The sequence below is a fragment of the Embiotoca jacksoni genome, unplaced genomic scaffold, assembly GCF_022577435.1.
Source record: "Embiotoca jacksoni isolate LCO1_2020_lvr unplaced genomic scaffold, fEmbJac1.0.p SCAF_1, whole genome shotgun sequence".
Taxonomy (NCBI): Eukaryota; Metazoa; Chordata; class Actinopteri; family Embiotocidae; genus Embiotoca; species Embiotoca jacksoni.
Genome location: NW_027185229.1, coordinates 6,812,087 through 6,839,220, shown reverse-complemented (window position 1 = coordinate 6,839,220; position 27,134 = coordinate 6,812,087). Strand labels below are relative to the sequence as shown.

General features: G+C 39.3%; 1 protein-coding gene across 1 annotated transcript; it reads left to right on the top strand.

Annotated features, from left to right (window-relative positions):
* Positions 1 to 596: 596 nt before the first annotated feature.
* On the top strand, positions 597 to 27,012 carry dnai1.2 (dynein, axonemal, intermediate chain 1, paralog 2). Its single transcript, XM_069158465.1, has 20 exons — positions 597 to 715; positions 863 to 922; positions 1,222 to 1,320; positions 1,538 to 1,618; positions 1,719 to 1,845; positions 2,657 to 2,712; positions 2,863 to 3,009; positions 4,788 to 4,847; positions 4,952 to 5,077; positions 5,821 to 5,905; positions 6,018 to 6,132; positions 6,252 to 6,295; positions 6,539 to 6,786; positions 7,140 to 7,229; positions 7,382 to 7,469; positions 7,652 to 7,731; positions 13,718 to 13,866; positions 15,550 to 15,649; positions 19,891 to 20,076; positions 24,677 to 27,012. The coding sequence occupies exons 1-20, from the start codon at positions 674 to 676 to the stop codon at positions 24,776 to 24,778; spliced, it is 2,085 nt and encodes a 694-aa protein (XP_069014566.1). The 5' UTR covers positions 597 to 673; the 3' UTR covers positions 24,779 to 27,012.
* Positions 27,013 to 27,134: the final 122 nt, after the last annotated feature.

Below are 27,134 nucleotides of genomic sequence, written 5' to 3'. Positions count from 1 at the left end.
TATATTATATATATACTATATATATATAATATATTTAATATATATATTATATATATATATGTATGTGTGTGTATATATGTGTGTGTGTGTGTGTATGTATATATATATATATATATATATATATATATATATATATTTATTTATATGTATGTGTGTGTATATTTATATATATATACACACACACATATATACACACACATACATATAAATATAAATATATATTATATATATATTATTTATATATATATATATATATATATATATACACACACACACATAGATATACACACACACACACACACACACACACACACACACACACACACACACACATATATATATGCGTGTGTGGGTGTGGGTGTGTCTATGGTGGGAACTATTTTGATGGTTTTCCGAGGCTCTTTGAGCTGTCATCGACCGAGACGACAGGTGTCGTGCCAAAATGTGAACCTCTGTCAGAAACTGACTATAGTCCGCGGGATCGCGCGCGCGCGCAGCCTGTTAAAGCCGTTGTCTTGGCAACCCAAATACAGCAGCAGGCACATGCCGTGGAGTAAATATCTTCTTTGTTTTTAGCCATTTAAAACTTGTTTTTTTTTTCACTTTGTGTCGGAAAAACAGTTTTAACAAGTTATACTGTTAGTTGAGATTTAAAGAAGAGACTCTTTACGCAATGTCCGTGCCTAAAAGTAACGCCGCAGCATATGCAAGAAAGGTAACTGCCAATTAATTTGAGCTAGTGTAATTTAGCTAAGTGGCAAATTCATGACGCACTAAGTATGAGTAGACTACTGTTAACGTATTAATGTGCCCTTAATACTACAGCTAACCATTAAGTTTTCTGTCCTTTGTTTTGATGTAGGCCTCAACTGTTCAAAAGGTATCTGGTGTGAAGTCAACCAAAGCAGCCGGTAAGAAAAAGGTGGGTGAACCCTGTCAAAATTCCTGCACTACACAAGCAAGAGTCCTAACATGTAAGAGTACTATTTGTATGTGTACTAAGATAAGTATGTCATTTGGAACACAGCACCAGAAGCTATGTCAACTTTTATACACAGGCAATGGTGTACTTCCCAAAACAAATTAAAGAAATTGCTAAGTTTTGAATTTTGACATTTTGTTACAGGAGGGAGAAAAACGAGAGACTTGTGCAAGTACAACATAATGCTGTTCCCCATTTATTTAAGACATAATAAATCGCTTCTTTATATGACATTACAGGATGAGGAAGAGGCTGTGGAGCTGGGTGATGGAGGGGAAGAGTGGTTTCATGGAGAAGGTGTCACCAAGCCTCCAGATCAAGTGGACCTCACTGAGGCTGTAAGTGAAGGATGGGAATGTTCACTTCTCAAGTTTAAGAATCAGACGGGTTGAGTCGAGGGAATAGTCTCAGAGTTTGCTGCTGTTCTGCTTCATTCAGTTTTCTTAAAATTGTTATCATTTAGTTCAATGTCCTTGTAATCAACACCTCTGCCAAGTTAGTCAGGCATACGTACATTTTTATGCTCTCTGCTTTATCTAAATTTGATATGACTAGGAGCTGAAAGAAGAAATCACGAGGATCCTGACTGCAAACAACCCACATGCCCCTCAAAATATTGTCCGCTACAGCTTCAAGGTAAAGCAGTTACATCCAGATGCAAGCATGACTGCAATGTTGAAGCCACCTCATATCAAATTAAGGTACTGTAGATTAGCAATTTTTTTGTTTTTCTCAGGAACGTTCCTTCAAGCCGACGCTTGTCATGGATCAGATGGCTGTTCTCTTTGAGTTGGATGGCGGCCTTTTGCATAAAGATTCTGATGAGGCCCGTAGACTGAGGGTCAGAGACAGTCTTACTGAAGGTAGCTACTGAAATGTTCTACAATACATTACATTTCATTTAGCTGACGCTTTTATCCAAAGCGACTTACAATAAGTGCATTTCAACCATGAGGGTACAAAACCCAGAACAACAGGAATCAAGAAAATACAATTTCTTCAAGAAAGCCAAACTACAAAGTTCTATCAGTAAGTGCCATTTTAAATGCTACTAAAGTTCTACTGTTCAAGGTAAAGTCGGAAGAGGTGTGTTTTTAGTTTGCGGCGGAAGATGTACAGAGTTTCCGCTGTCCTGATGTCGGCGGGGAGCTCATTCCACCATTTAGGAGCCAGGACAGCAAACAGTCGTGATTTTGTAGAGTGTTTAGCTCGCAGTGAGGGAGCAACAAGCTGATTGGTCAAAGCAGAGCGGAGGGAGCGGGCTGGGATGTAGGGTTTGACCATGTCCTGGATGTAGACTGGACCCGATCTGTTCGCAGCACAGTACGCAAGTACCAATGTTTTGAAACGGATGCGGGCAGCTACTGGTAACCAGTGAAGGGAGCGGAGGAGCGGAGTAGTGTGAGTGAATTTCGGAGGTTAAAGACCAGTCGAATACTGTTCTCTGTTTACAAAAACATAAACCAAACATAAACCATAAAAACTCCAGATCATGTTCCAGAGGTTCTTTTTACAGCATGTTGTGTTGTTTTTTCCCTGGTGTAGTACATAACTGGTGCCACAAGATGTCAATTTCAACTTGAGCCATGAAATTCAAGATGTGTCCAGAGTCTGCCTGTAAAATGTTCATTTTCTTCACTGTCAATTATGATGTAATTTTTCTAACGTGTCCAGGGAATGCAACAATTGACACTGAAGCAGAATGTGATGAGGAGAAAACAGAGACCCCGGTAAAATGTCTTTTTTTTTTTAAAACTGAAATCAGACCACTGGTTGGTGCTGGGCAATGTTTTGCATTTCATTTCAACAGTCAACAGTTCTTCAAAATGTAAATAGGTCAAGAGTTTGAAGACAAACCTCTAATTGTTAGTTTTTCCCAGGCTACACCTGTAGAGGATGGCGGGGAGGTGGAGGAAGCTGGAGAGGAGGACAGCGTTGCCTCCAAAACTATCAAGAAAGAGCTGAAAGTTACCAATCAGTTTAACTTCAGTGAGAGGGCCTCCCAGACTCTCAATAATCCACTGAGGGTAGGAAGGCGCTACATTGCCAGTGTTCTGCATAATTGTTGAGATCTCTGATATTTACAGATGGAAGGTTTTGATGTTGAAGTGCATTTAAAACACAGTATTGATAGGTATATACAGCAGGTAAAATAAGTATTGAACACATCACCATTTTTCTCAGTAAATATATTTGCAAAGGTGCTATTGACATGAAATTTTCACCAGATATTGGTAACAACCCAAGTAATTCATACATACAAAGAAACCAAAACAAATAAGTTCAGAAATTAAGTTATGTGTAATAATGTGAAATTAGACAGGGAAAAAGTATTGAAACCATGAACAAAGGAAGGTGCAAAAAGGCATGGAAAGTCAAGACAACAGCTGAAATCTATCAGTAAATAGAAAGCAATCCAGCCCCTTGTCAGTGCAAATTAATATCAGCTGGTTCAGTCCCAACTGATGGCCTATAAAAAGGTGTCTCATTACCAAGGTGTCACACAAGAAACATCTCATGATGGGTAAAAGCAAAGAGCTCACTCAAGACCTTCGCAACCTTATTGTTGCAAAACATACTGATGGCATTGGTTGCAGATGCATTCCTAAACTTCTGAATGTTCCAGTGAGCACTGTTGGGGCCATAATCTGGAAGTGGAAAGAACATCATTTCACCATAAACTGGCCATGACCAGGTGCTCTTTGCAAGATTTCTGACAGAGGAGTGAAAAGAATTATCAGAAGAGTTGTCCAAGAGCCAAGGACCACTTGTGGAGCGCTTCAGAAAGACCTGGAATTAGCAGGTACAATTGTTTCAAAGAAAACAATAAGTAATGCACTCAACCGCCACGGCCTGTATGCACATTCACCACGCAAGACTCCATTGCTGAAGAAAAAGCATGTTTAAGCTCGTTTAAAGTTTGCTGCACAACATTTGGACAAGCCTGTGAAATACTGGGAGAATATAGTCTGGTCAGATGAGAGCAAAATTAAACTCTTTGGATGCCACACACCATGTTTGGAGGACAAATGGCACTGCACATCACCCTAAAAACACCAGACCAACAGTGAAGTTTGGAGGTGAGAACATCATGGTGTGGGGCTGCTTTCAGCATACGGTACTGGCAAACTTCACATAATTGAAGGAAGGATGAATGGAAAAATGTACAGAGAAATTCTTGATAAAAATCTGCTGCCATCTACCAAATGATGAAGATAAAACGAGGGTGGACATTTCTGCAAGACAATGATCCCAAACACGCAGCCAAGGAAACTCTCAATTGGTTTCAGAGAAAGAAAATAAAGCTGCTGGAATGGCCCAGCCAATCACCTGACTTGAATCCAATTGAAAATCTATGGAAAGAAATGAAGATCAGAGTTCATAGAAGAGGCCCACTGAACCTTCAAGATTTGAAGACTGTTTGTGTGGAAGAATCGGCCAAAATCACACCTGAACAATGCATATGACAAGTTTCTCCACACAGGAGGTGTCTTGAAGCTGTCATTACCAACAAGGCTTTTGTACAAAGTATTAAATAAATATCAGTAAGCGTGTTCAATACTTTTTCCGTGTCATTTCACAGTATTACACATAACTTGATTTCTGAATGTATTTGTTTTGGTTTCTTTGTATGTATGAATTACTTGGGTTGTTACGAACATCTGGTGAAATTTTCATGCCAACAGCACCTCTGCAAATATATTTACTGAGAAAAATGGTGACGTGTTCAATACTTATTTTATCTGCTGTAGTTTATTATTAGTCGCCTCAATTTTCAGAAAAATCATTTTTATTTCCGCTGTAGGAAAGAAGCTGCCAGACTGAACCTCCTCAACGCAGCACCTTCTCTTCCACTTCTAATCAGGTAGTAAATTCTCTCACTTATTTAAAAGATATGTTTTCACCAGTCTTGTTTTGTCCCGTTTTTGTTCACTTGGGATGACAGTAATAACTCTGTTCTCTCTGCAGTGGGTGATCTATGATGCGTACCACGAAGAGCTACAGAAACAAGAAAAAAATAAAGAGAAGCAGAAAGTCACAACAAAGAAGGATGATGACAAAAGCAAGAAGAAGCTGGTGCTGATGGATGGTCAGGTAAACCGACTGCTGACCAACTGTCTAGCCTAAACTTATCATCACAGCCCGACTGATGCCGGAGTTTTAGGGCTAATAGCGAGATAGGGAGTAAAGAAATTCTGATATTGTTATATCACACATGCACACACATGCACACACGAATAAATATAAAACACATTTTTTGCAATAAACCCTTAAATGTGGTTATTGAATGCTCGTGACAAAGATGGAGGCTGGATATTTGACAGTTTATTGTCCACAGTGACATCAGTGCACCAAAACAGTGAAACGGTAAACTCCACTTGGTGTTTAATAATTCAAAATAACTGTTATAAAACACAAATAGAAATAGAACGTTTTTGCGGCCTACATACAGTATATGCTGATACCGATATACCTGTGACAGGCCAACATTGGCAGATAAAACTGTCTGACCAATATATTAGTCAGGCTCTACTTAACGTGTCTAATATTTCCATTTTTCCTATTTATGTCTGATATAGTGCTGTGATATATGCTACGTACACATTATCCTACTTATACACTACTAATAGCTGCCATACCATAATTGTATCTTCAGAGCTAACAAAATGAGTTGCCCAGGACTCCTGATAATGCTCTACCATCATTTTCAGGTTCTTATGTTAGTCTATGATAACTTAACCATGAATCAAAACAATTCCAAAATAAAACAGTGTAATGTATGTTGTTGTTTTTTTTAAAGTGTTTTCATCCAATATTTTATCATGTTTCTGTTACAGATTGATGAACTTAAAAGAGTGGCCAAGGCGGCCAAGATCTGTGAACGAATAGTTTATCACAATACGTGTGGCGACATAGCACTAGGTATGTTCTATTAAATAAGGCTTGTGACAAAATAATACACTACAATGCCATTTGATAATTAAGCAAACACATTCCCTTCTCCTCTAGTCATCCTCCTTTCATGTTCCCTCAGATTTTGCATACTTTGAGGATCCTTCCGATGAGTTTCGGGACCCGGAGGGCACTCTGCTCCCTCTGTGGAAGTTCAAAGACAAAGCCAAAAGACTGTCTGTCACTGCCCTCTGCTGGTAGGTTGGCTCATAAACTCTGCTAACATTTCCTCAGAATGGTAATTGTATTCGAGTGATTTTATATCCCTGTAGCTGTCATGAGAAGGGGGACTGATTGAGTCACCTTTCTTTAACAGGAATAAGAAATATCAGGATCAGTTTGCTGTGGGCATGGGGTCATGTAAGTACAAAGGATAGTGAGCAGTTAAGAACTATCTCACACAGGATTTTAATTTCATGTAGTCACATTTGTAATTGTCACTTTCTATGAATAGTTAGCCATTAATAAACCTTTACTAGTTGAATCTAATATGATCTAGTAACATTTGTATTTTTTCACTTACTATGAAGAACATATGTTGTTGTTTTTTTAGCAGATTTTTTTTTTCAATCGATTATCCATTCATCTCTCTCTCCTGTCTAGATGACTTCAGTAAACAGGGACATGGCATGCTTCTCTTCTACACATTGAAGAACCCTGGCTTCCCAGAGTACGTCTACCCCACCAATTCTGGCGTCTTGTGCCTCCACATCCATGAGCAACGTTCCCAGCTGGTGGCAGTAGGCTTCTATGATGGCTGTGTGGCTGTCTACAACCTGAAGAAGGAGGGACAAGAGCCCGCTTACAAGAGCACAGCTAAGACTGGCAAGCACACTGACCCTGTCTGGCAGGTGAGATTAGGGTACACGGCAGGGGAGGATAGAGTAATAGGAGTTCAGGGTGTATGTTGTTCAATCTAATTTCAGCCACTCCATCCATTTATACCTTCACATGGAAGTTTTTCCATTTTGTAAGCTGTCCCAAGCCACTTATTTTGGAGTGAACGTGGACTAATAAACTGTCCAACATTGTGCATACAGTGATGCTGAGTTACAATACTACCCTACAGCCTAATACTGAATTTCAGGCTCTGTAGAATAAAGTAAATTTCACATAAATCTGTCTTCTTTTTCAGATATTATTTTGAATCCAAATCAATCTAAAACTCTTGTTTTAAGTCCATGTGTTTACATTTTTTGTTCAGGTGCGCTGGCAGAATGATGACATGGACAACAACCACAATTTCTTTTCTGTGTCATCTGATGGCAGAGTTGTGTCCTGGACACTAGTCAAGGTTAGTATGTTATGTTTGTAACTTGCTCTCTTATACGCGGCTAATTAGATGCTTTTGTGCGTGCTATGGATAAGCGTGTTTGTGTCAGTTCACATTTGTAGTTGTTTTCGTGTTTTTTTTTTTATATCTACTGTGTGTTTCCATAATTGCAGAATGAGATGGTTTTTACAGACATTATCAGACTGTCACTGAATGGATTTGTCTCTGTGGGACTGGAGGGTGCACAGCTACCCAGAATTGGTAAGGCTTTATTCATGTAGCGTGTTATTGTACTTATAACACTTATTTAATGCTATAAATTATAAAAAGTACTGGACAATATTTATCTGATATCAGTTCTGATTTTCTTCAGTCCTGTTTATCAGACTGGTGTCTGTAACGATGTGTGTCTAATTTAAGTGCTTGTTGCTTCTTTTACACAGCTTGTGGTACATCGTTTGACTTCCATAAACAGATAGACTATCTGTTTGTGGTTGGCACAGAGGTGGGGAAAATATACAAGGTATGTTTCATGGATTTTGCAATGTGGGTTTTGGTTGGATGCCACTTTTAAAATTACATCAAGCATGTTGTCATGACTAACTTATTCTGTCAGCATAACTCATGATACAGAAACATCCAGACACTTACAGGATATAGACAAATCTATAATACTCAATACAGCACAATCATCTATGGCAATACATTGCAGTATTTGCGTAACATGCCGATATAGAATGGTAAAACTGTTTTAAAAAGTGTCAATTAATAAGACATCATCGCATTAAAGTAATTTAACTGGCGACAGCAGTGGTTTTCATTAAGTATGAATTGTGTATAATTTGCATTATGATGTTAATTCTAGACTGACTTTTTCAGCAATCTGACAGGAGTAGGTATTCAAAAAACAGGCTGGCCAATCATCTGTGTTTTCATATTGTCATGTTGTCATTACCAGCAGTTGTCATTAGTTACACATCATATCTGATTGCCTGTTACTGATCTCACAGTCCAGCTGTTTTCATTAACCTGCATTGTTGTACATTTGACAATGTACTGACCATACTGTTAGTAAGTCTGCAACATTTCTCCCTCCCTCATTCACTGTCCAAAACTAATAATGCTGTTCATGTGTTAAAGCAAAACCAACTGCCAATAAGCACATGCGTTAACTGTATATACATTCACAAGTGAAGTTCTGGTGTAGAAAAGAGCCGGGAGTCAGTTATGGCATACAGACTCCCTGGATAGTGCAAAAGGGAACATAAACAGGTCACTTTAAATGAAAGAGGGGACTCAAACATTCTGCTGTGTGTATTTAGCTGTCAATCGTTGATCTGACTGCCAGTCAACATGAGCCTATTAAATCATTTCGGCAGAACCTTGAAACTTTCTTCAAATGATCCAATGATAAAACGCATGTTCTCATTTTACAGTGGACACTACATATGCCCTGTATTTATGTCCTTTCATCCATCCATTCTCTGAAGCTTATCCAGGGTCGGGTCTCGGTACAGCTGCAATAAAAGGGATAGTGCTGGTAGTATACATTATTATCCACTGTTAAGATGTCATGACTGTGGTCCCACTCAAAATATATATTAATGACAGTGAACAAAAGTAGTTAGACAAAGAAAGGAAAACAGACAAAACAAATTCATAAATTTTAGCACATAAGATATTTTACAGCGGTATAACCAAAATGGAGGTTATCCTAGTTTAGTTAATTAGGATGACCATTGAAAATGTATCTGCAACTTTTGCTGATGTTGTTTAGCAAAGCCTTAGACCTAAAATATGTTGCCTTTTTCGACCACCCCTAAATGATATAATCTTTGGGCTTTATACTGTCTCCCAGAATCTGCTCTGAAAATGGAAGATCAATTTGTTTGTGGGGCATTTACAGAAATCTGGCTGCGGTTGTACTCTAGAGGATACATAAGCTAGACATTTTCCATTAATTTTGCCTTCGTGTGTGTGTGTGTGTGTGTGTGTGTGTGTGTGTGTGTGTGTGTGTGTGTGTGTGTGTGTGTGTGTGTGTGTCCATGTGGCCTGTTGGGAGTGCTTCAGGTTCGGCATTTAGCATTTAATGTGTCTCTTTAAGCAGAGGCGCTCTCTGTCCACTACAGACAGCTGGTAGTTTTTGGCTGCCCCCCACCTCCTTCTCTCATCCTCATGGTGCCCATTGAGACTTGAGACTCAAGTGCCTCAATGTCAATACACACACAGGCTGGTGCCCACGCTGGCAATGTTGGAAAGTGCATGTGGTAATGATTAATTAATTGTCAACATTTCATCCTGAGGAATATATTCTGAAACAAGTAAAATCAACAAGTGATTTAATCTGTCAGCAAATGTCACCCGCCTAATATAGCAAGGGCTCCAGCACTAAAGAGCATCATTGACGTCATTGACATCTAAATACAAGTTAAATCATATAAAAGAGCTGTACCATTGCAGTGGGGCACATTGTACTTCATTGAAATGATATATACAGAAAAAGATGAAATTACCATTTTGATATGATTTCTTATGGCACATGGGCAGCACAGTGGTGCAGTGGTTAGCACTGTTGCCTCAGTGAGAAAGTTCAATCCCAGGCCTGGGGCCTTTCTGTGTGGAGTTCGCATGTTCTCCCTTTGCCTGCGTGGGTCCCCTCCGGGTACTCCGGCTTCCTCCCACCATCCAAAGGCATGTCAGGTTAATTGGTGATTCTGAAAAACAAATTGCCCTTAAGTGTGAATGAGCGCATGAATGGTGTTTGTTTCTGTCTATCTCATTGTGTTGGCTTTGTGACAGACTGGTGACCTGTCCAAGGTTTACCCTGCCTTCGCTCAAAGTGACCCTGTTCAGGATAAAGCGGGTATAGAGCACATGAATGTTTTTAAGATACTATAATTAGTGATTAAATTAACTACATTTCCACTTAATATGTTTTAATAAGCAATAGAAATACAGTATATAGGAACCCCTTAAAGATTCATCTCCTTCCTTTAGAATTCTTGACCATGAAAATATAAAATGCCACTCATTTTACTCATTGCATTTTCGTGTTGAAACCAGACACTCGGAAACAGTTGATGGTGCGTTTTTGCACAGGTAGAAAGAGGACTCCTATCTTTACTGTCAGCCAGTAAAATCACCTTACTCGCCTACATCTCTTGGCAGTTTTGCTGACACACGCCCAGTACGTGTGATAAAATATGCCTGTCACTTCAAGGTTTAGTGGCGCAGAATCCTCAGGAGAGGACATATTAAGAATCTTTCACCTCGCTGTAGGTCAATATCAAACTGTCATTGCTTAGAAATGCAACAGCTCTCCCCACAAGCCATAAAGCTGTTTTTATCCTGGCTTGTGTCATTAATTCTTATAGCAAGACTTTTTCATAATCTGTCAATGGAAAGCCGTGCCCAGATATTATATATACAGTGCATCTGGAAAGTATTCACAGCACTTCACTTTTTACACATTTTGTTATGGTACAGCCTTATTCCAAAATGGATTAAATTCATTTTTTTCCTCAAAATTCTACATGCAATATCCCATAATGACAAAGTCAAAATAGTTTGTTTAAAATTTTTGCAAATCTATTAAAAATAAAGAACGAAAATATAACACGTACATAAGTATTCACAGTCTTTGCTCAATACTTTGTTGAAGCACCTTTGGCAGAAATTACAGCCTCAAGTCTTCTTGAGTATGATGCTATAAGCTTGGCACACCTATTCTTGGGCAGTTTCTCCCATTCTTCTTTGCAGGCCCTCTCAAGCTCCATCAGGTTGGATGGGGAGCGTCGGTGCACAGCCATTTTCAGGTCTCTCCAGAGATGTTTAATCAGGTTCAAGTCTGGGCTCTGCCTGGGCCTCTCAAGGACATTCACAGAGTTGTCCCGAAACCATTCCTTTGTTATCTTGGCTGTGTGCTTCGGGTCGTTGTCCTGTTGGAACATGAACCTTCGCCCCAGTCTGAGGTCCAGAGCGCTCTGGAGAAGGTTTTCATCAAGGATGTCTCTGTACATTGCTGCATTCATCTTTCCCTCCATCCTGACTAGTCTCCCAGTTCCTGCCGCTGAAAAACATCCCCACAGCATGATGCTGCCACCACCATGCTTCACCGTAGAGATGGTATTGGCCAGGTGATGAGCGCTGCCTGGTTTCCTCCAAACATGACACTTGGCATTCAGGCCAAAGAGTTCAATCTTTGTTTCATCAGACCAGAGAATTTAGTTTCTCATGGTCTGACAGTCCTTCAGATGCCTTTTGGTAAACTCCAGGTGGGCTGTCATGTGCCTTTTACTGAGGAGTGGCTTCCGTCTGGCCACTCTACCATCCAGGCCTGCTTGGTGGAGTGCTGCAGAGATGGTTGTCCTTCTGGAAGGTTCTCCTCTCTTCACAGAGCAACGTTGGAGCTCTGTCAGAGTGACCATCGGGTTCTTGGTCACCTCCCTGACTAAGGCCCTTCTCCCCCGATCGCTCAGTTTGGCTGGGCGGCCAACTCTAGGAAGAGTCCTGGTGGTTCCAAACTTCTTCCATTTACAGATGATGGAGGCCACTGTGCTCATTGGGACCTTCAATGCTGCAGAAATTTTTCTGTACCCTTCCCCAGATCTGTGTCTCGATACAATCCTGTCTCGGAGGTCTACAGACAATTCTTTGGACTTCATGGCTTGGTTTGTGCTCTGACATGCACTGTCAACTGTGGGACCTTATATAGACGGTGTGTGTCTTTCCAAATCATGTCCAATCAACTGAATTTACCACAGGTGGATTCCAATCAAGTTGTAGAAACATCTCAAGGATGATCAGTGGAAACAGGATGCACCTGAGCTCAGTTTTGAGTGTAATGGCAAAGGCTGTGAATACTTATGTACATGTGATTTTTTTAATTTTTGATTTTTAATAGATTTGCAAAAATTAAAAAAAAAAAAATGTATTTCACATTGTCATTATGGGGTATTATGTGTAGAATTTTGAGGGAAAAAATGAATTTAATCCATTTTGGAATAAGGCTGTAATATAACAAAATGTGGAAAAAGTGAAGCGCTGTGAATACTTTCCGGATGCACTGTATATTATATAGGTATGCAATTTTAGATTCTCCACAAGGTAACTTTACAAATTCTGTCCAAGTAATGTCTTTTGTTTTGTATGTTTCCTTGTCAGGAATACTACTACTTAGTGTGTAAAAACAGTTGTGTCATGTTTTCTGTTGTGTTAGAGGGACCTTTGAAATTTATAATGTTTTTATAGCTTTATGACCCAAATCCACAGTGTGAATATTTAGGTCGGGGTACTCCATAGGGAATCCTCTGGGTTAATTTTGAGGCTATTGGATCATCTCTAACCAATCAATGTGGCCAAAACCAGCTGAAACTCTACCACTGCTGCGGCTACATTTAGAAGAAAACACTCAACTACAACATCTTCATACTTAATCTCTGACACTGGTCGCTGATTAGTCCGACCTTCAGACTGTCTGAGCGAATGCTAATGCTCAAGATCTGTCTCTGGAAAGTCCTCCAACATGATGTGTACCAAACCACTGCACTCTTTTAAACTATATCACCTAGTGTGCAAATGTCCTTCTCAATGAAAAAAGGGAAAACACTTAAAATGACCTACCTAGGCTGAATAAATGGCAAATTGTTTTACTCGATAACCAGATATTTAAAGTACCAACAAAGGTGCAGTGAGTCAGAAAACATGTTGCCACATGTGCAGCTTCAAACTTCACCAGTTTCTCTTCAACCCACTTAAGTTCTCTAACAGAACTTATCTAAGCACCAACAACATTATGACTGTCTCTGGAATCACTCACCTATTAACTGTATAGCACAGAAAATGAACTGTCAACCATTTTATTTGAGAATCTAAATTCTGGTGTAAATGGATCCACGGTACTGCCCTCAAAAAATAACAACAGATATTCTGCATTGCAATTAAAAAAGCAGCATCTGTAGCATGTGCACTTCTTACTTCGCACAATCCCAGGATGCAATGCTCCATATATTTAAGAGATGACAAAATGACTGTTAGACACTCGGCTGTTTGTGATGACAATAAGTGAGTCTCTAAAATGTCAATTTACTGCTCATTATTTAGTAAGCCATTTAGTGCATATTGCATTAGAAGCAGATGAGTGAACAATCTGTGATTTTGGACAGTTTAATGTTTACCTGCTGTGAGAAATCACTTAGTGTGTTAGAAATCAGTTTCAGTTGTTTTCAAATCCTTTAAGTCTGCTGTTTGTTAAACTTTCAGACAAATCTATTATAGGTAGTTGAAAGCTTGGATTTATGTAAATTGTTGCATTGTATGTACCTTTATTGCGCTTTAATATATTGTATCGTGAAAGCACATAGGTCCACTTCTTAAACAGTAAGTTGGTTTTGTTTGTACCATGACATCTCATTAATCCTCTAACACAGTAGGTGTCTCAAACCTCATATTGTTGTTGTTTTTTTAACCACCCACTTGGTCAAAATTAAGATGTTGCATTTATTCCGTAGTGCTCCAAGACTTACTCAAGCCAGTACCTGGAGACCTATGATGCCCACAGCATGCCAGTGGACAATGTGAAGTGGAACCACTTCCATCCAAAGGTTTTCATCTCCTGCAGTTCAGATTGGACTGTCAAGATCTGGAACCACATCATCAAGTAAGAGAGGCAATACCAGCATCTGCTGTAGATGTGGCATAATTTTAACTCTAGACACTGCATGTTGTAGGACAGTTGAAAAGTTAACATTCTTTTTTGGTTCTATTTTATTTAGTTTTTTAGTAGAATTTTGTCGTCAAGTTTGGTTTCCCTTCATCAAGTGTTGTTTCCATTTCTGTGCAGTTTTTTCTAGTTGTACATTATTGTAATTTCATTTATTGAGAAATACGAACACATGTCCATCGCAAACATGTTGTAGTACATGTTGAAAAAAAAATTATGATTTCCGGGTTACGTGGCACTATTACGCCCGCCCACCATTACAGTGACTAGGTTTCAATCTCTGTCACTGCTGGCTTAACTGGGTGTCCCATTAAGCACAGTTGGCATTGTTGGCTAGTTGGAGGCTGTTGAGGGATCATGTACTTGCTATGCTAGTGACTCCCACGGGGTGGCTGGGGCATATTTGCAGAGGAGGGTGTAATCTCTGGGGGAAAACATGAAATACTCAGTGTTACATTCTCCCTGTGAAGCTCAAAGTTGGGTGAAAAGTAGAAGCTTGACAACTAGTGTGACTCCATATGTGTAAGTGTCATACAAGATGTACCAAAATAGATCGTAAAAATTCAGGCAATCTGAGTCAATCTGAGTTGTTGATTTTAAAATATCCAGCACTCTTCAGTTTCTTGTGATTTTGTTCAGTGAAATAATATTTATATTTAATCGTTATTTCAGGTTTTCAGAGGCTCTCTAGCAGGAAAAAGATGCAAGACATTTGTAACTCACCTCTAATGGGTAGCAAAAGTTGATTACAGAATAGTAACGACAACATAATGCTGTATTTATATCGCCATGACTATTAATTCCCTGTGTACCAACCTGTGTTTGTGTGTGTGTGTGTGCGTGTGTGTGTGTGTGTGTGTGTGTGTGTGTGTGTGTGTGTGTGTGTGTGTGTGTGTGTGTGTGTGTCTTTTGAGCTCCGCTTCACTTGTAAAATGTGCCCATAAGGCCTTTTCAGGTGTTGTTTTTAAATTAGTTCAGCCGTTAAAAAAAATCAAACACCAGTTAGGAACACACTGCAGGTGCAAATTGCTTTCTATACACATGCAAGTCTGTACTTATTTGTTTCTATAGATACAATCTATTGAAAGTTTTACTTTGTCTGTCTCTCTCACTTTCACTTTCAAACTCACACAAATGTGAATTGGACACATGGTCCCTCCTTAATATTTGAAGATGGCCCATAGGTGCCCGGTAATTCATTTCTTCATCTTGCTTCCTGTGGTGTTTCACAAAGTAATAATGTGAAGAAACAGTGTGCTGGAAACTTCTGTTTGAAGTCCATATGTTTCCTGTGCCAGGCTCTGATGAGACCAGGTATCTGGACATGCTGTAACTGATGTTACATGACAGTCTACTAATGGTTCTCCACTACTGGAAACTTGTAGGAAAGAAGTCACAGGTCTACTAACTAATACTATGATTATAGTAATCAAGTACTGTTTTTTTTTTATCCAGGAACAGATCAAATATTAGGATAGATTGTGTGAACCACTCCAGTTATACAGAGGAGCTTTGTATAATTATATGAATCATCATATTGAACACTTTGCGGTCCATGCAGTATGATTAGTTTGATATTTCCTGTTTCTTCTGACCTAATATGTCGGTGGGTTTTTCCAGCACTCCCATGTTCACCTTTGACCTGAAAGCACCCGTTGGAGATGTTGCCTGGGCTCCTTACTCCTCCACAGTCTTTGCTGCTGTGACAATCGATGGAACAGTAAGTCTTTCTAAATTCTTCCTTAAGTTTGGAACCCACAGCATAACCTGATAGTTCAACAGCTCCTAACTATTTTTGTATTATCCATTAAGAATACTCTGGTTCAAGCTACTTCAGGTTTTTTTTATTTTTAGTGGAAGAATGCAGATTTTGCACCAAGACAGTAAGAATGTGCAACTTAGCAATGTCATTAAAATACAAACGGTGGACAAAATATTAATAACACCTTTCAGTCCAGTGCAATACGACACCATCACAAACTACAGGTTCCAAAATGACCATGTAATTTATTCAACAACAGGTTCAACAAAAACATTTAATAACCCTGATGGAGGTAGGATGCCTGGCAGGAGTGTTGAATCAGACTGCATTCATTAATAATAAGCTAAGAATAGAAAATATCTCTTAATTGTATTAAAAAGTTTATTTAAATGTTGTTGTTTTTTGTACAACTAGGACTAGAAAAAGGGACACATTACTAATGATCTAAAGATACTAGATTAAAAAAAAATGCAATTGCATGTGAAGTACAAGATATTTTCATGGCTCCAACTGATATTGGCTTATCACAGTATACAAGCAGCTTCAGACCTGCATATGAGGGCCTATAGGATGCTAGTCTGAACAGCTGTTACAGGCACCTTACATTTGCTGTGTACCTAAGACAACATGAGCTTGACACTTGCCTGACTGAACATGCAAAATAACAAACAGCTGCACCATCTACCACCTGCCACCCAACTAATTAATATCCTTTTAATAATAGCTACAGTCTCAGCTGGCTAAACCTGGCTGGCTATGGTCTCCGGCTAAGCCTGAGATTATTGCTGAATAGCCTCAGGCAATCAAGTTTGTTCAAACATTGTATCTCGTCTCAAAGGGGTTTCCTGCTCTGCCAGCAGTTATTGATTCCAGCCAAAAGTAATTTCAGTGAATGCTGTGTTGCTTATCTCCACATATTTTCTTAGTATGGCTGCAAGCTGTCCCCATCTGTTTGTCTTCACAGTCTGCGCCACACTGTGAAAGTCCAGAGTGCTATGTCTGACACATTTCCTGTTCAGTGTGCCAAATGAAGTCAAGTGAGAATGACAATGAGGGAATGAGAGCTGGGCAATTTGAGAGATGCCTTATGTGATAGTGTGTGTGTGTGTGTTGTCCTCTCCAACATCAGCATTTAGTCACCACAGGACGCCACAAGACTCGCTCTAGTATACTCGCCTTCATTATGCTAAATATTCCTCAACCAAGCATCAGTCTTGATAAGACATGCAAATGAGGAAACATCAGATTTCCCAACAAATTCACATCCTGTGTACAAATCAGATGCTTATGTTATAGTGTACAAGTAGAATCCTGCAGTACATACAGAAAATCAATACTTTGTTTAATTGTGAAAATCTTTTGGTGAAAAAATTGATTGAAATGACTTTTCTAGAAAGTGTATGTCTCATGTGGATATTAATTTATTCTTTGAAACTAGATCAAAAGCAGTTTTCAGCAGCTATTAAAAAACTCATTAAGAGTTCATCAGCTGGCATACATCTCACAAGCACAATTTGAAAAGCAAAAGGAAGGACAAGATTATAAAACTGGTCAAGGTCAGCGTGGCTGATTCATTTTTTTTCTCAGTGAGCAGATCTCAATACTGAGTAGATAATTCCAATCTGATTTTAGTGACGTGTTTGACAAAAAATAGTTTACACTTTGGCGACCAGTTATTAGTGATTAGTGATACTAGTATTTATTGCAATCACACATTTTGAGATATCTTAAATAAACCTAACATGGATTTAACCATCCCCACTAAATAATATTTTCTACATTCATTACGAGTGAAGGCTAAACTCTCCCTGAGATTTGTTTACCGTCAGATCTTGAAGAATGACTGAATGTCGACAGCTTTCTCACATTCAGCGGTGGAGTCTCAGATGGCAATCGGCGTAATCTTCCCCAGGATAGAGATTTCAGTGCAGTGCATTTCTCATTCTCGGTGACAAGTGTGTGACGGCGCTCGAGTGACTCAGCATGCGCTGCGTGCTCCTTGACGTACACAAACTGTTGATGACAACCTGGTCTGCCGCTGCCGCCGCTGCTGCTGCCATTCTTCAAAATGACAGAGACACAATGGCGTATGTGTTTGTGTGCTTGTTCTCACGTGTTCATAAGGATGAGGACCTGCCAGGCAGACTGAGGTGCGAGAATGACTCAAAGTTGTGTGGTGCAAACAAATATCTCCTCATTCTGTCCCTCCCCCGCTTCTCCGCCTGAGCTAGCTGTCGAGGAAATAAAGTGTCAGGATGAAATATTCCTAGAAGTTAGTAGTATTGTTTGTGCAGCTCCACTTAAATTTTTTTTGCGCATCGACTACCACATATTTAATTTAGCATCATATTTTGTACAAGTTTTATATCTAATACTTTAACAACATTAGCCCAAAGCAATGTTTTATTTTGCCTCAATGATTTTGTGCTGTTATAAAAACACTTTGGCTTTTAATTCTAAATATTACCTAAATTAAGTTTTCTGGGAGGCATTTAATCCTTTGCACATCTGGGACCTTATTCACAAAGATTCCTCAGACTAAAAGTTATTCCTAGTGGCGAAATTCTATGAAAATTCTTAGAGTTGCATTTATTTTTCTAAGAATTTCCCCTGAAAGTTAGAAGTAGATCCTTGTAAACATAAAAGGTATTCACAAAGCATCTTAGCCCTTAAAAGAAAAAAGCTATTAGGAGCATGGAGGAGGATTTTAAGAGTTTAATAATTTCTTGACTTGTGGAGAAAATTGCGGAAGTACAGTGAGGTAAGAGAAATATACTTCGAATGCTGAATGACGGCATGTTAATAAAACACTAAAAATGATATCGTGCAGGGATGATGTTTGTGGTCGATCACTTCTCCCACTCAACACAATAACACAGGAATGAAAGTGATCGCAGCACGTAGATATTTGGTAACTACAAAAATTACTTGAGTCTGTCGCAGCCTTCATCAGCAGTCTTCACCAGCAGTGATCACACAAACAAAAACAGCTCTTTCACAATCTCGTATTGGCCTGCAGTTAATTTTATTTCCACTGGATGTCACTGTCCATTCTGTGCCCATTATTGTGGATTTCTTTGATCAACCAATCACATTTTATAAAAGGATGTCACACATAGCAAAGGGGTGAACCACACCTCCTCACTAAGATAAGGGTTCCTGTCCTTTGCTTGCTCAGAGTTGCTGTGAGAAGTTTCCTAAATCAATCCCAAGCTCAGACTCTTTGCTAAAATGTTTTAGGCTAAGTTAAGAGCTCTCTGAGAGGATTCTAAGAATCTTGTTTAATACGGCAACTGGTATCTAAAGCTCCTTTAGATAAAGTATTACATTTAAAAATAGGAAAAGACATTATAATGTGTGGCTGTGTATTCATGCTAATATGAATTATACATTATAGGCATAAATTCAATACAGTAACATGTCTGCCTGCTTCAAGTACTTGCCTGAATTACAGATGTAGTCAGTGTGCACTGTAATCAACCATGACTAATGTTACATTAGTGCTTATATATGAATAGCAAAAACACTGTAGTTTAATGACTGTAGTCATAAGGGGTTGCAAAAAGTCATACCCTGGTGGAGTATGATGATTGGTTACAAATGATGACTATGATGCCTTGAGTGGTGCTGATACACATAAACAGTGTGAACCATAGCAGCCCAGGCACAGTCATCTCTGATAAAAGGAGTGGGCTGTGCTTTGCAGTGGGCTCATTTGTTGTCGACAGATTGTCTACATGCACTTAGGGTGGAAGAAGAATACCTGTGATCTTGTTCCTTCTGGATAAAGATGCATATAAAATCATCGTAAGCATCTTGGTCCTGCCAGCATACACAAAGAAACACATGCATACACATGCACTACTAGTACACACTCATGGAATTACTAGGAACACCCTTCCTTTCACCAGATGGTCAGACTTGCATCCCTGCAGAGCATTGTGCACCACTATTCTCCTGTTAATAAAAAAAAAAAAAACACACACAGGATAGGAAAAAGTCATCTGTAATGACACATTTAGCCCTCAACACTTATATCCTCAAGACCAAATATGGAGGTTAGTTTTTTTATACGATTTTTATTGAGGGACTCGCGCAGTGTTGTTGTAATAGCGTACAACTGAAATGTCAGTTAAGTCAGAGGGTCAAAACAGTTCAAAATAAACACGTTAACTGGTATGATGACTCTTCTTTCCCAGGTTCATGTTTTTGACCTCAACGTCAACAAATACCAGGCTCTCTGCCAGCAGCAGGTGGTGGACAAAAAGAAGACAAAGCTGACTCACATCGAGTTCAATCCCATTCATCCCATCATCATAGTGGGTGATGATCGAGGCCATGTCACCAGCCTCAAACTCTCTCCTAACCTACGCAAGAAGCCCAAGGTAAGAAACTTAACATGCGAGAGAGAGACGGTCATTAACAGCAGAATCCTTTGAGGTAATTTACCCAAGAGCTATACCTGTTTTAAGCTATTTTATAAGCAGTAAGACGATTAACCTCCCTTTTTAAATGCTGCTGCTTTACCCATCCACGTTTGCTCTCTTTGTTTTATTGTTAAGGCTCTACAGCAGTTTCAGTTTTGAGAAGTTTGTTCTGCAAGTGTTGCTATTATACTGGTACTACTTATTTTTTTCCTTTTACTTTAAATCTGTGAACAATCTGGATGCTGACTGCACTTTTTCATTATTCATGACTGCCATGAATAATAAACTGCTTTCATTGACCAAGTGTTCCAGGTCATTGAACAAGTGTTCCAGGTCAATGAAAGCAGTTTAGATGATTCATTCATTCAGAGTCCTGACTTCATGCTAATTTCACTAAATAACATGCCATCCCATTCCCAACCCATCATTAGCATCACTAATCGCTTCACACTAGCAATAATTAGGACAATTTGGGGTCAGTTTTGCTCCTCCCAGCAATCATGGGGGCATTTCAGGTTCAAGGCTGGTCTCCACCGAATATCTCCCCAAATGATCCCATGGTACGAGATGTTTCCAGACATAATCTTAATGTCACTGACTGGATTGGAGTCTCCCCCATTTCGAACTGTAAATAGCAAATGCATTTGATATTGAAGACTTGAAATCCTGCAGTGTGAAAGCAGCAGCAAGGGGATATCGAGCAGAAACCCACATTAGCAAATTAAAGAGAGCTGACCGGATATGGAGCGGCATCTCCTTGGCTGTGGAAGGTCAGGTAATGTATAAATGGCTGCCGTTCTAATGGTCACAGGTTTCACTGCCCCCCTTCACTTGTGTAACTCATAACGACAACGTTAACTTGTAGCAGTAGCTTGCACTCACCCGGTTCAAGACCAACAATAAAACATTTTTTTCAAATTCATCTCCAGCTTGTGCTGCAAAGTGTATAAGCTGTGCTGATTCTGTCTCCTAAGCCACGACTATATTCTCCGTTTTTTTTCTCTTACTTTGTTTTTGGGTGCTAGTTACCTAGCTAACAACATCGGTCCACCTTCAGGTTTGATCCACGTTTGATCTGGAGTCTCTACTCTGACATGGTTTAGTATCAATGCCAAGTGTGTGGTCTTGCTCGTTGACTGAATCATCTGGTTTGTGCATTCTAATGATTAGAATATACTTTTTTATTTTTTTTATTTTTAAATCCGTCACTAAAACCGGTTAAGATTTGAAAATCCTCTAGTGTGCACCAGGCATTAACAATTGTAATTTGTAACAAAGATTATTTTTTGAAAAAACATTCTTAAAATTATCTTGAAAAATGTAATTCAATGCTGTGGGTTCAAGGGTTTCCGTAGTGATGCATGGAGTCTCTCTCTTTATATTACCTGTCACTCATTATGTCAAATTGTCCAAAACGGCCCAGACTCAACAGAAAACATTTAAATACATAAATCTGTGTTCACACCAACTTGCAGCTATACAAAATACTGCTTTGGTCCACTCACAATTGATGTGTCCTTGAAAGCTTCATTGCCTCTGAGGACTACAGTTAATGAGCCGTGAACTAATCACAGCAGTTCTTTCAAATACCCAAGAAAACCGAATGGCACAATTAGTCATAACACTTTAATCAGGGTCCATTTAGAGTCAGCGCTACAGCCTCTCCAGTTTTCATTTGTGTTGTGCATGTGAATTAGAAGAAATTGTAATGATTTAAGTAATATGCATTTATTTTTGCAACACGCAACACTATGGGCTGCACAGCCTGGGCGCAATACACACTACACAGTTTTCCTTCAGCCACAGTTTGTGTGGATACAGCATTGCAACACACACACAAACACACACGTACTTACACACAAACACACACACACACACACACACACACACATACACACACACACACACACACACACAACCTCATTAGTGACCTCAGACTGCAGCCCTAAAGTGTACAATTGGGAAATAATTGCTCAGTTCGGCCCCACCGACAGCGCTCAGAGCATTTTGGAACCCAGTGAGGCAAATAAGCATCAAGCACAAACACCCACAGCAAACACTTTCAACAATATGTCTCATAAAGTCGGCCCATCAGCCCACTAAAACTAGCACGATGCGCATGATGGCCAATTAATATATCCAGAACATTGCACAGTGGCCCGGCCAGCCAAACTGTGACAACACAAGTGTGATGTACCCACCTATTTGAAGGGCATTTGATACAGCTCACAAGGCAGTCCATCCTCTTGGCTGTCGTACTATGAACAAGTCCACTTGTCTTGCTTTGTGCTGTGGTGCTCCTCAAATAGTTTTTCATTCATTATTTTGAGCTGAATTTTCAGGTCTGAAACCAAGTTGTATCATATGTATATTGTACCTGAAGGTGAGCATGAGTGAAAACTTTAGACACATCAAATTATTATTACTCTTTGCATGTACACGAGCCTCAGATGAACCCTGCCGATGCTCAACACAACACACTGCTCTGTTCAGCTGTGTGCAGCATGAATGTGTTCATCTCATTTGTTCTCTTTTCAGCTTTCTCTCTTTTCTTTGTTGACAAATCACCAGATGAGAGTTGCAGTATAAAAGCAGCATTCTGAAATATTTTATGATTTTGATGAGTGTATTTATCATTATTGCTTCCCAGAATATAACTTACATAAAAGCATTTATATTTGCATCAGTGTAGGCTGCTAGAAAATGAGCAGATGCAAAATTGTAGTCCTTATAGCAAAGGGGGAATTTGTATGCATCTCCATATTACACATATTACCTTGCAGACAAAGTTTGGATTTTAAATGTTGCGCTAATTTAACCAGCAAGGAAAAACCGAAAATTGAGCAAATAAATCAGAACACAGGTTGACATCTTTAAACAGTACATTTCAATGATGTCGATTGATTTTCAAGTTTCATCAATTGTAAGAGATGGTTCTTGTGCTGTCAGCCTCTATCTAATCTGAACAAACCTTTATTTAGTCCTAGTCATTGTAGAGATATTATGTTGCATCAAGATTTGATGCTCATTTATTCAGGGACACAGCTGTCGGTTTTGATCAGGCCCTTTGTGTATCCATGTCAAAATATCAGAATAGCTCCACCGAAATATATGAAAATATATTTTTCAAGCTTCAAAGGAGGAGTTAGTAAATCAGCTGTCATTTGTACCGCTGTGCTGACGGGGAAGGCACCCTTTAAATATTCAACAGTCACTGCGTCCCATTTCAAAAGAAATAAGGTGAAAAATATATTGTCTACATTATTACGCTTTTACTTTTAATGTAAACAGTGGTATGTTTTTGTTATTAAACAAGAATTCATGAGCTTTGCTATTTTTCTATTAGCAGGATATGATGTCCATCAACAAGCTTTAATACATTTTTGTGTAAGCTGGCTTTTTTTATACTTTTTTCTGCTTCATGATGATCATAGTAAACGCAATTAACTCACTTGATTAAATTTTTTACAACAATGTTTAATGTTTTTTAATGTAACACTGAAGACCCATTCAGAAGTTCTGGTTCCAGGGAATTGACTGTATGTTTTTCTGAATCACCAACATGACACGTGAATGTAGCCAACCATTATAAATATTATTTGTAATGTTATTATAGCTGTGTGGTTCGTTAAACCCAAACAAAATTCTAACTGCTCTCTTTTCTTGATTTCTGCATCAAATAATCTTGAATATCTTTATGGAAACTGGGCGGTCAAGCAAATTCCTGATTACATAAACTTTTTGAACGCATGAGACAACTTAACACAAATTACTTCATTGTTGAAAATGAAACTTGCATTAATTCAAAGTCAAAGTCAACTTTATTGTCAATTTACCATATGTACAAGACATACAGAGAGATCAAAATATTGTTTCTCACAATTCAGCGGTAAAATCTGTCATGTATGTTCTCTCTTAAAGCTCAACAGTCTAACATGTTAATACTTGGTCAAGATAGTTAATCTAAATCAAAAGAATTGTTTTGGGCTTCTTAAATCAAAGTTCAAAGCAGCATTAGAAAAGTATATAACAATTGTACAGGAGCTTTGATAACCTTAAGCTTGCTGAACATCTTCTCAGGTGGAACAAGCTGCTGCAGCTCAATAGAACTAATGTTGAGCTTCTTTATTGAATGCTTATGTAGAAGCTATCCAGGAGGATTTAATCTACTCACACCATAACTTTTAAAGATCTCTTTGAATTTGCTCCTTGCGATTGTGTTCTATCGGCTCCATGTCGTCATAGGACATTTCACAATATGATGAACAGAGCTTGTTGTGTAATTGAATAATATAAACATTCTCACCTTGAATCCATTTCAGTTTCTGTGTGCTTGTGCTGTGTTGTCCTCCTGTTAACTGCCTGCCTGCTGGGTTCTTGGTGTCCTTCAGTGCTTGATAAACACTTTGTAATTTCTCTCTCTCTTCTCTTTCTCTCTCTGTTTGCGTGTGTGTGTGTGTGTGTGTGTGTGTGTGTGTGTGTGTGTGTGTGTGTGTGTGTGTGTGTGTGTGTGTGTGTGTGTGTGTGTGTGTGTGTGTGTGTGTGTGTGTGTTTGTAGAGCAAGAAGGGTCAGAAGCTGTCTGAGGGTCCAGAGGTGGAGATAGCCAAGATGGAGAAGCTTCTCAGTCTGCTGAAGGAACCGCAGCAAAACACAATCTAATGTAGCCACGGCAGCTTCGCTGTCCAGCAGAGCAACATGGTACAATCTTTCCTTCTCCTTCATTAAAGCCCACTCCTTTTGTTCAGTGCGTGCACTAAATAACATCAGCATAACAAACACAATTTGTATATGTTTATTAAAATGTTTTCTGCTGATTTAAGATAAGTGGTGGATAAATTATTTATTCAAATTGTAGTGCATCTATTGGTGATGCAGTACTTGATACATATAAACCAGGAAACATTAGACTTTCAATGACTTGGCCGACCTCTTCTGCAGTGATTTATTAAAACCATTCCATAAGAAGTGTACAAGTTGATTAAGCTAAAAAGTAAGGGGGGAGAGTCACTGCAAGTGAAGATATATTAGAGTAATAGATTGAGCACTTGTGGGCCTCATCCAGACAACTTGTCTTGGCTGGCACACTGTGTCCTGGGCACCCGTCCAGGGAGGATCTAGGAGCCTTTTAGTTTCTCATCTACAGGGAGATCTTTGCTTTGTAGTGGTGTATGTCTTTATTCTGCCTCTCCCTTCATTTCTCTTTCTCTGAATGATCTTGTCCCTCAGTAAAGTACCACTCAGTGCTCTAATACTCTTATGTTGCCAACGTGTCCCGAGACTTTTTCTCTCTCACTCTGTCACAGTGAGCTCCTCTGCCCTTCAGATTTTTCTGTGAACACAAACAGCTATTTTCTTTTCCCCGCGTATGTGTGATTCATTTATTTATTTCTACAAGTTCAGTTGGAAATAACTGCTTAATCTTCTCATTTTCTCATGCAACATGTAACCAATGATTGTTGCCATTTGGTAGTAATGACATGCAGCTACACATTTACCTCAGTATTGCAGTAAAAGGAAGCAGCCAACTGCTCGGCTCGTTAAAGGCCTTTCTGATATGTCTATCTCACATGTCTGGATTGTTGTAGCTGCGTGTATTACATTTGTGTTGGTTCGAAGAGGTCCATTTCTTAGGGGTACCTCTCGTACACAGGTCATTATTTTATCGTAACACTTTATTTCCAGAGAAATATTCCACTTCTATGTATCAGTTCAGTGAGTTTCCAAGTTACTTTGTTCTGTTTCCACTGCTTCTTGCATCTAAACCTCCCAAAAGGGTATGGAGTACTTTTATTTGTGGTTTCCTCTGAAAATAGAAGCTTCATTTATGTTTCATCAGTGCATTGCATTTTAATCTACTGAAGCCATTGGTGGAAAATGTCTAATCCTACTCTGATTATATTACCCACATTTTCATGAGTATCTTTTATACTCTTTATTCAGTGTAACTCGGATATCAGCTAAATGTTTGGAAGTTTGTGAAGTTTAAAATACAAATCATAAAATCTACAGCATGCCTTGCTGGGACTGAGACTGCAGTACCAGCGATACAGGTCAAATAGTTTGGTATTATTACTTTGCAGTGGGATGTGGATAGTTTCTGTATACGATCTGTAGGACTCCACTGAGTCAGTCCTAGAATCAATCCGTCTGTATGTGAACAACCTGTGTTTCAGTCCAGAGTGAGTGACCCCTCGCAGACGCAGATGTCAGTGGGCCATACTAAAGAGGACACAAATTTCAACTAAGCCTCTTCAGTCCTTATGTAACGCCCTCAGCAAGGCGCCCTGCCTCACAGTCCGCTGAAATGTATTAGTGACAGCAACACACTCACTCCACACAGGCTCAAATTCCTGTTCTCAGCAATACACAGTCTTTTTCTTTTTTTCAGTCCACCTTATAAAATATGAGGATATATTTAGAAACCTTTAACAACAGGCCAGCCGCTCTTTGTGTGCTGAACATTCGTTTGTCTCAGTCGCTGTGTAACCTGCATTCATCATTGTGACAATGTCTTTGTCTTGATACTGCTTGTGTTTAACATACATTGACATCAGCATTCCCCTGAACGCTTTGTCAAACCAAGGACCAGATTTGCAGTGATAGCTGCTTATTAAAAATGTCCTTTTTCCACCACAATTCATCCTTGCTGTCTTTGTGACACCCCCCCCCCCACCTCGCCAGCATTCAAGCGGCAGCTAACTCTAAAAACGAGGAAGGATAAGCCTTAACTTTGCTTGCCGTCACTCCCAGTATTTCCTGGATTCCCTTTTCTGGGGAGGAGTACAGCGACGCCATCACTTGTTGCTACATTTGACTCATTCTTCTGCAGTCAGGAGGTCAACAGGTACTTGTGCTCGTTCATCTGCTGGGTTTCTGCCTCTCTGGGAGCCAGCTCTGGCTCCTGCTCTTGGCTGGAAGGGACCCTGCAGGCTCTGTAGAGAATGACACAGAGTAGAAGGAGGAGCACAGCAACTAATGTATTGCAGGCAATGGCCACCAACGCAGCTGTGGACAG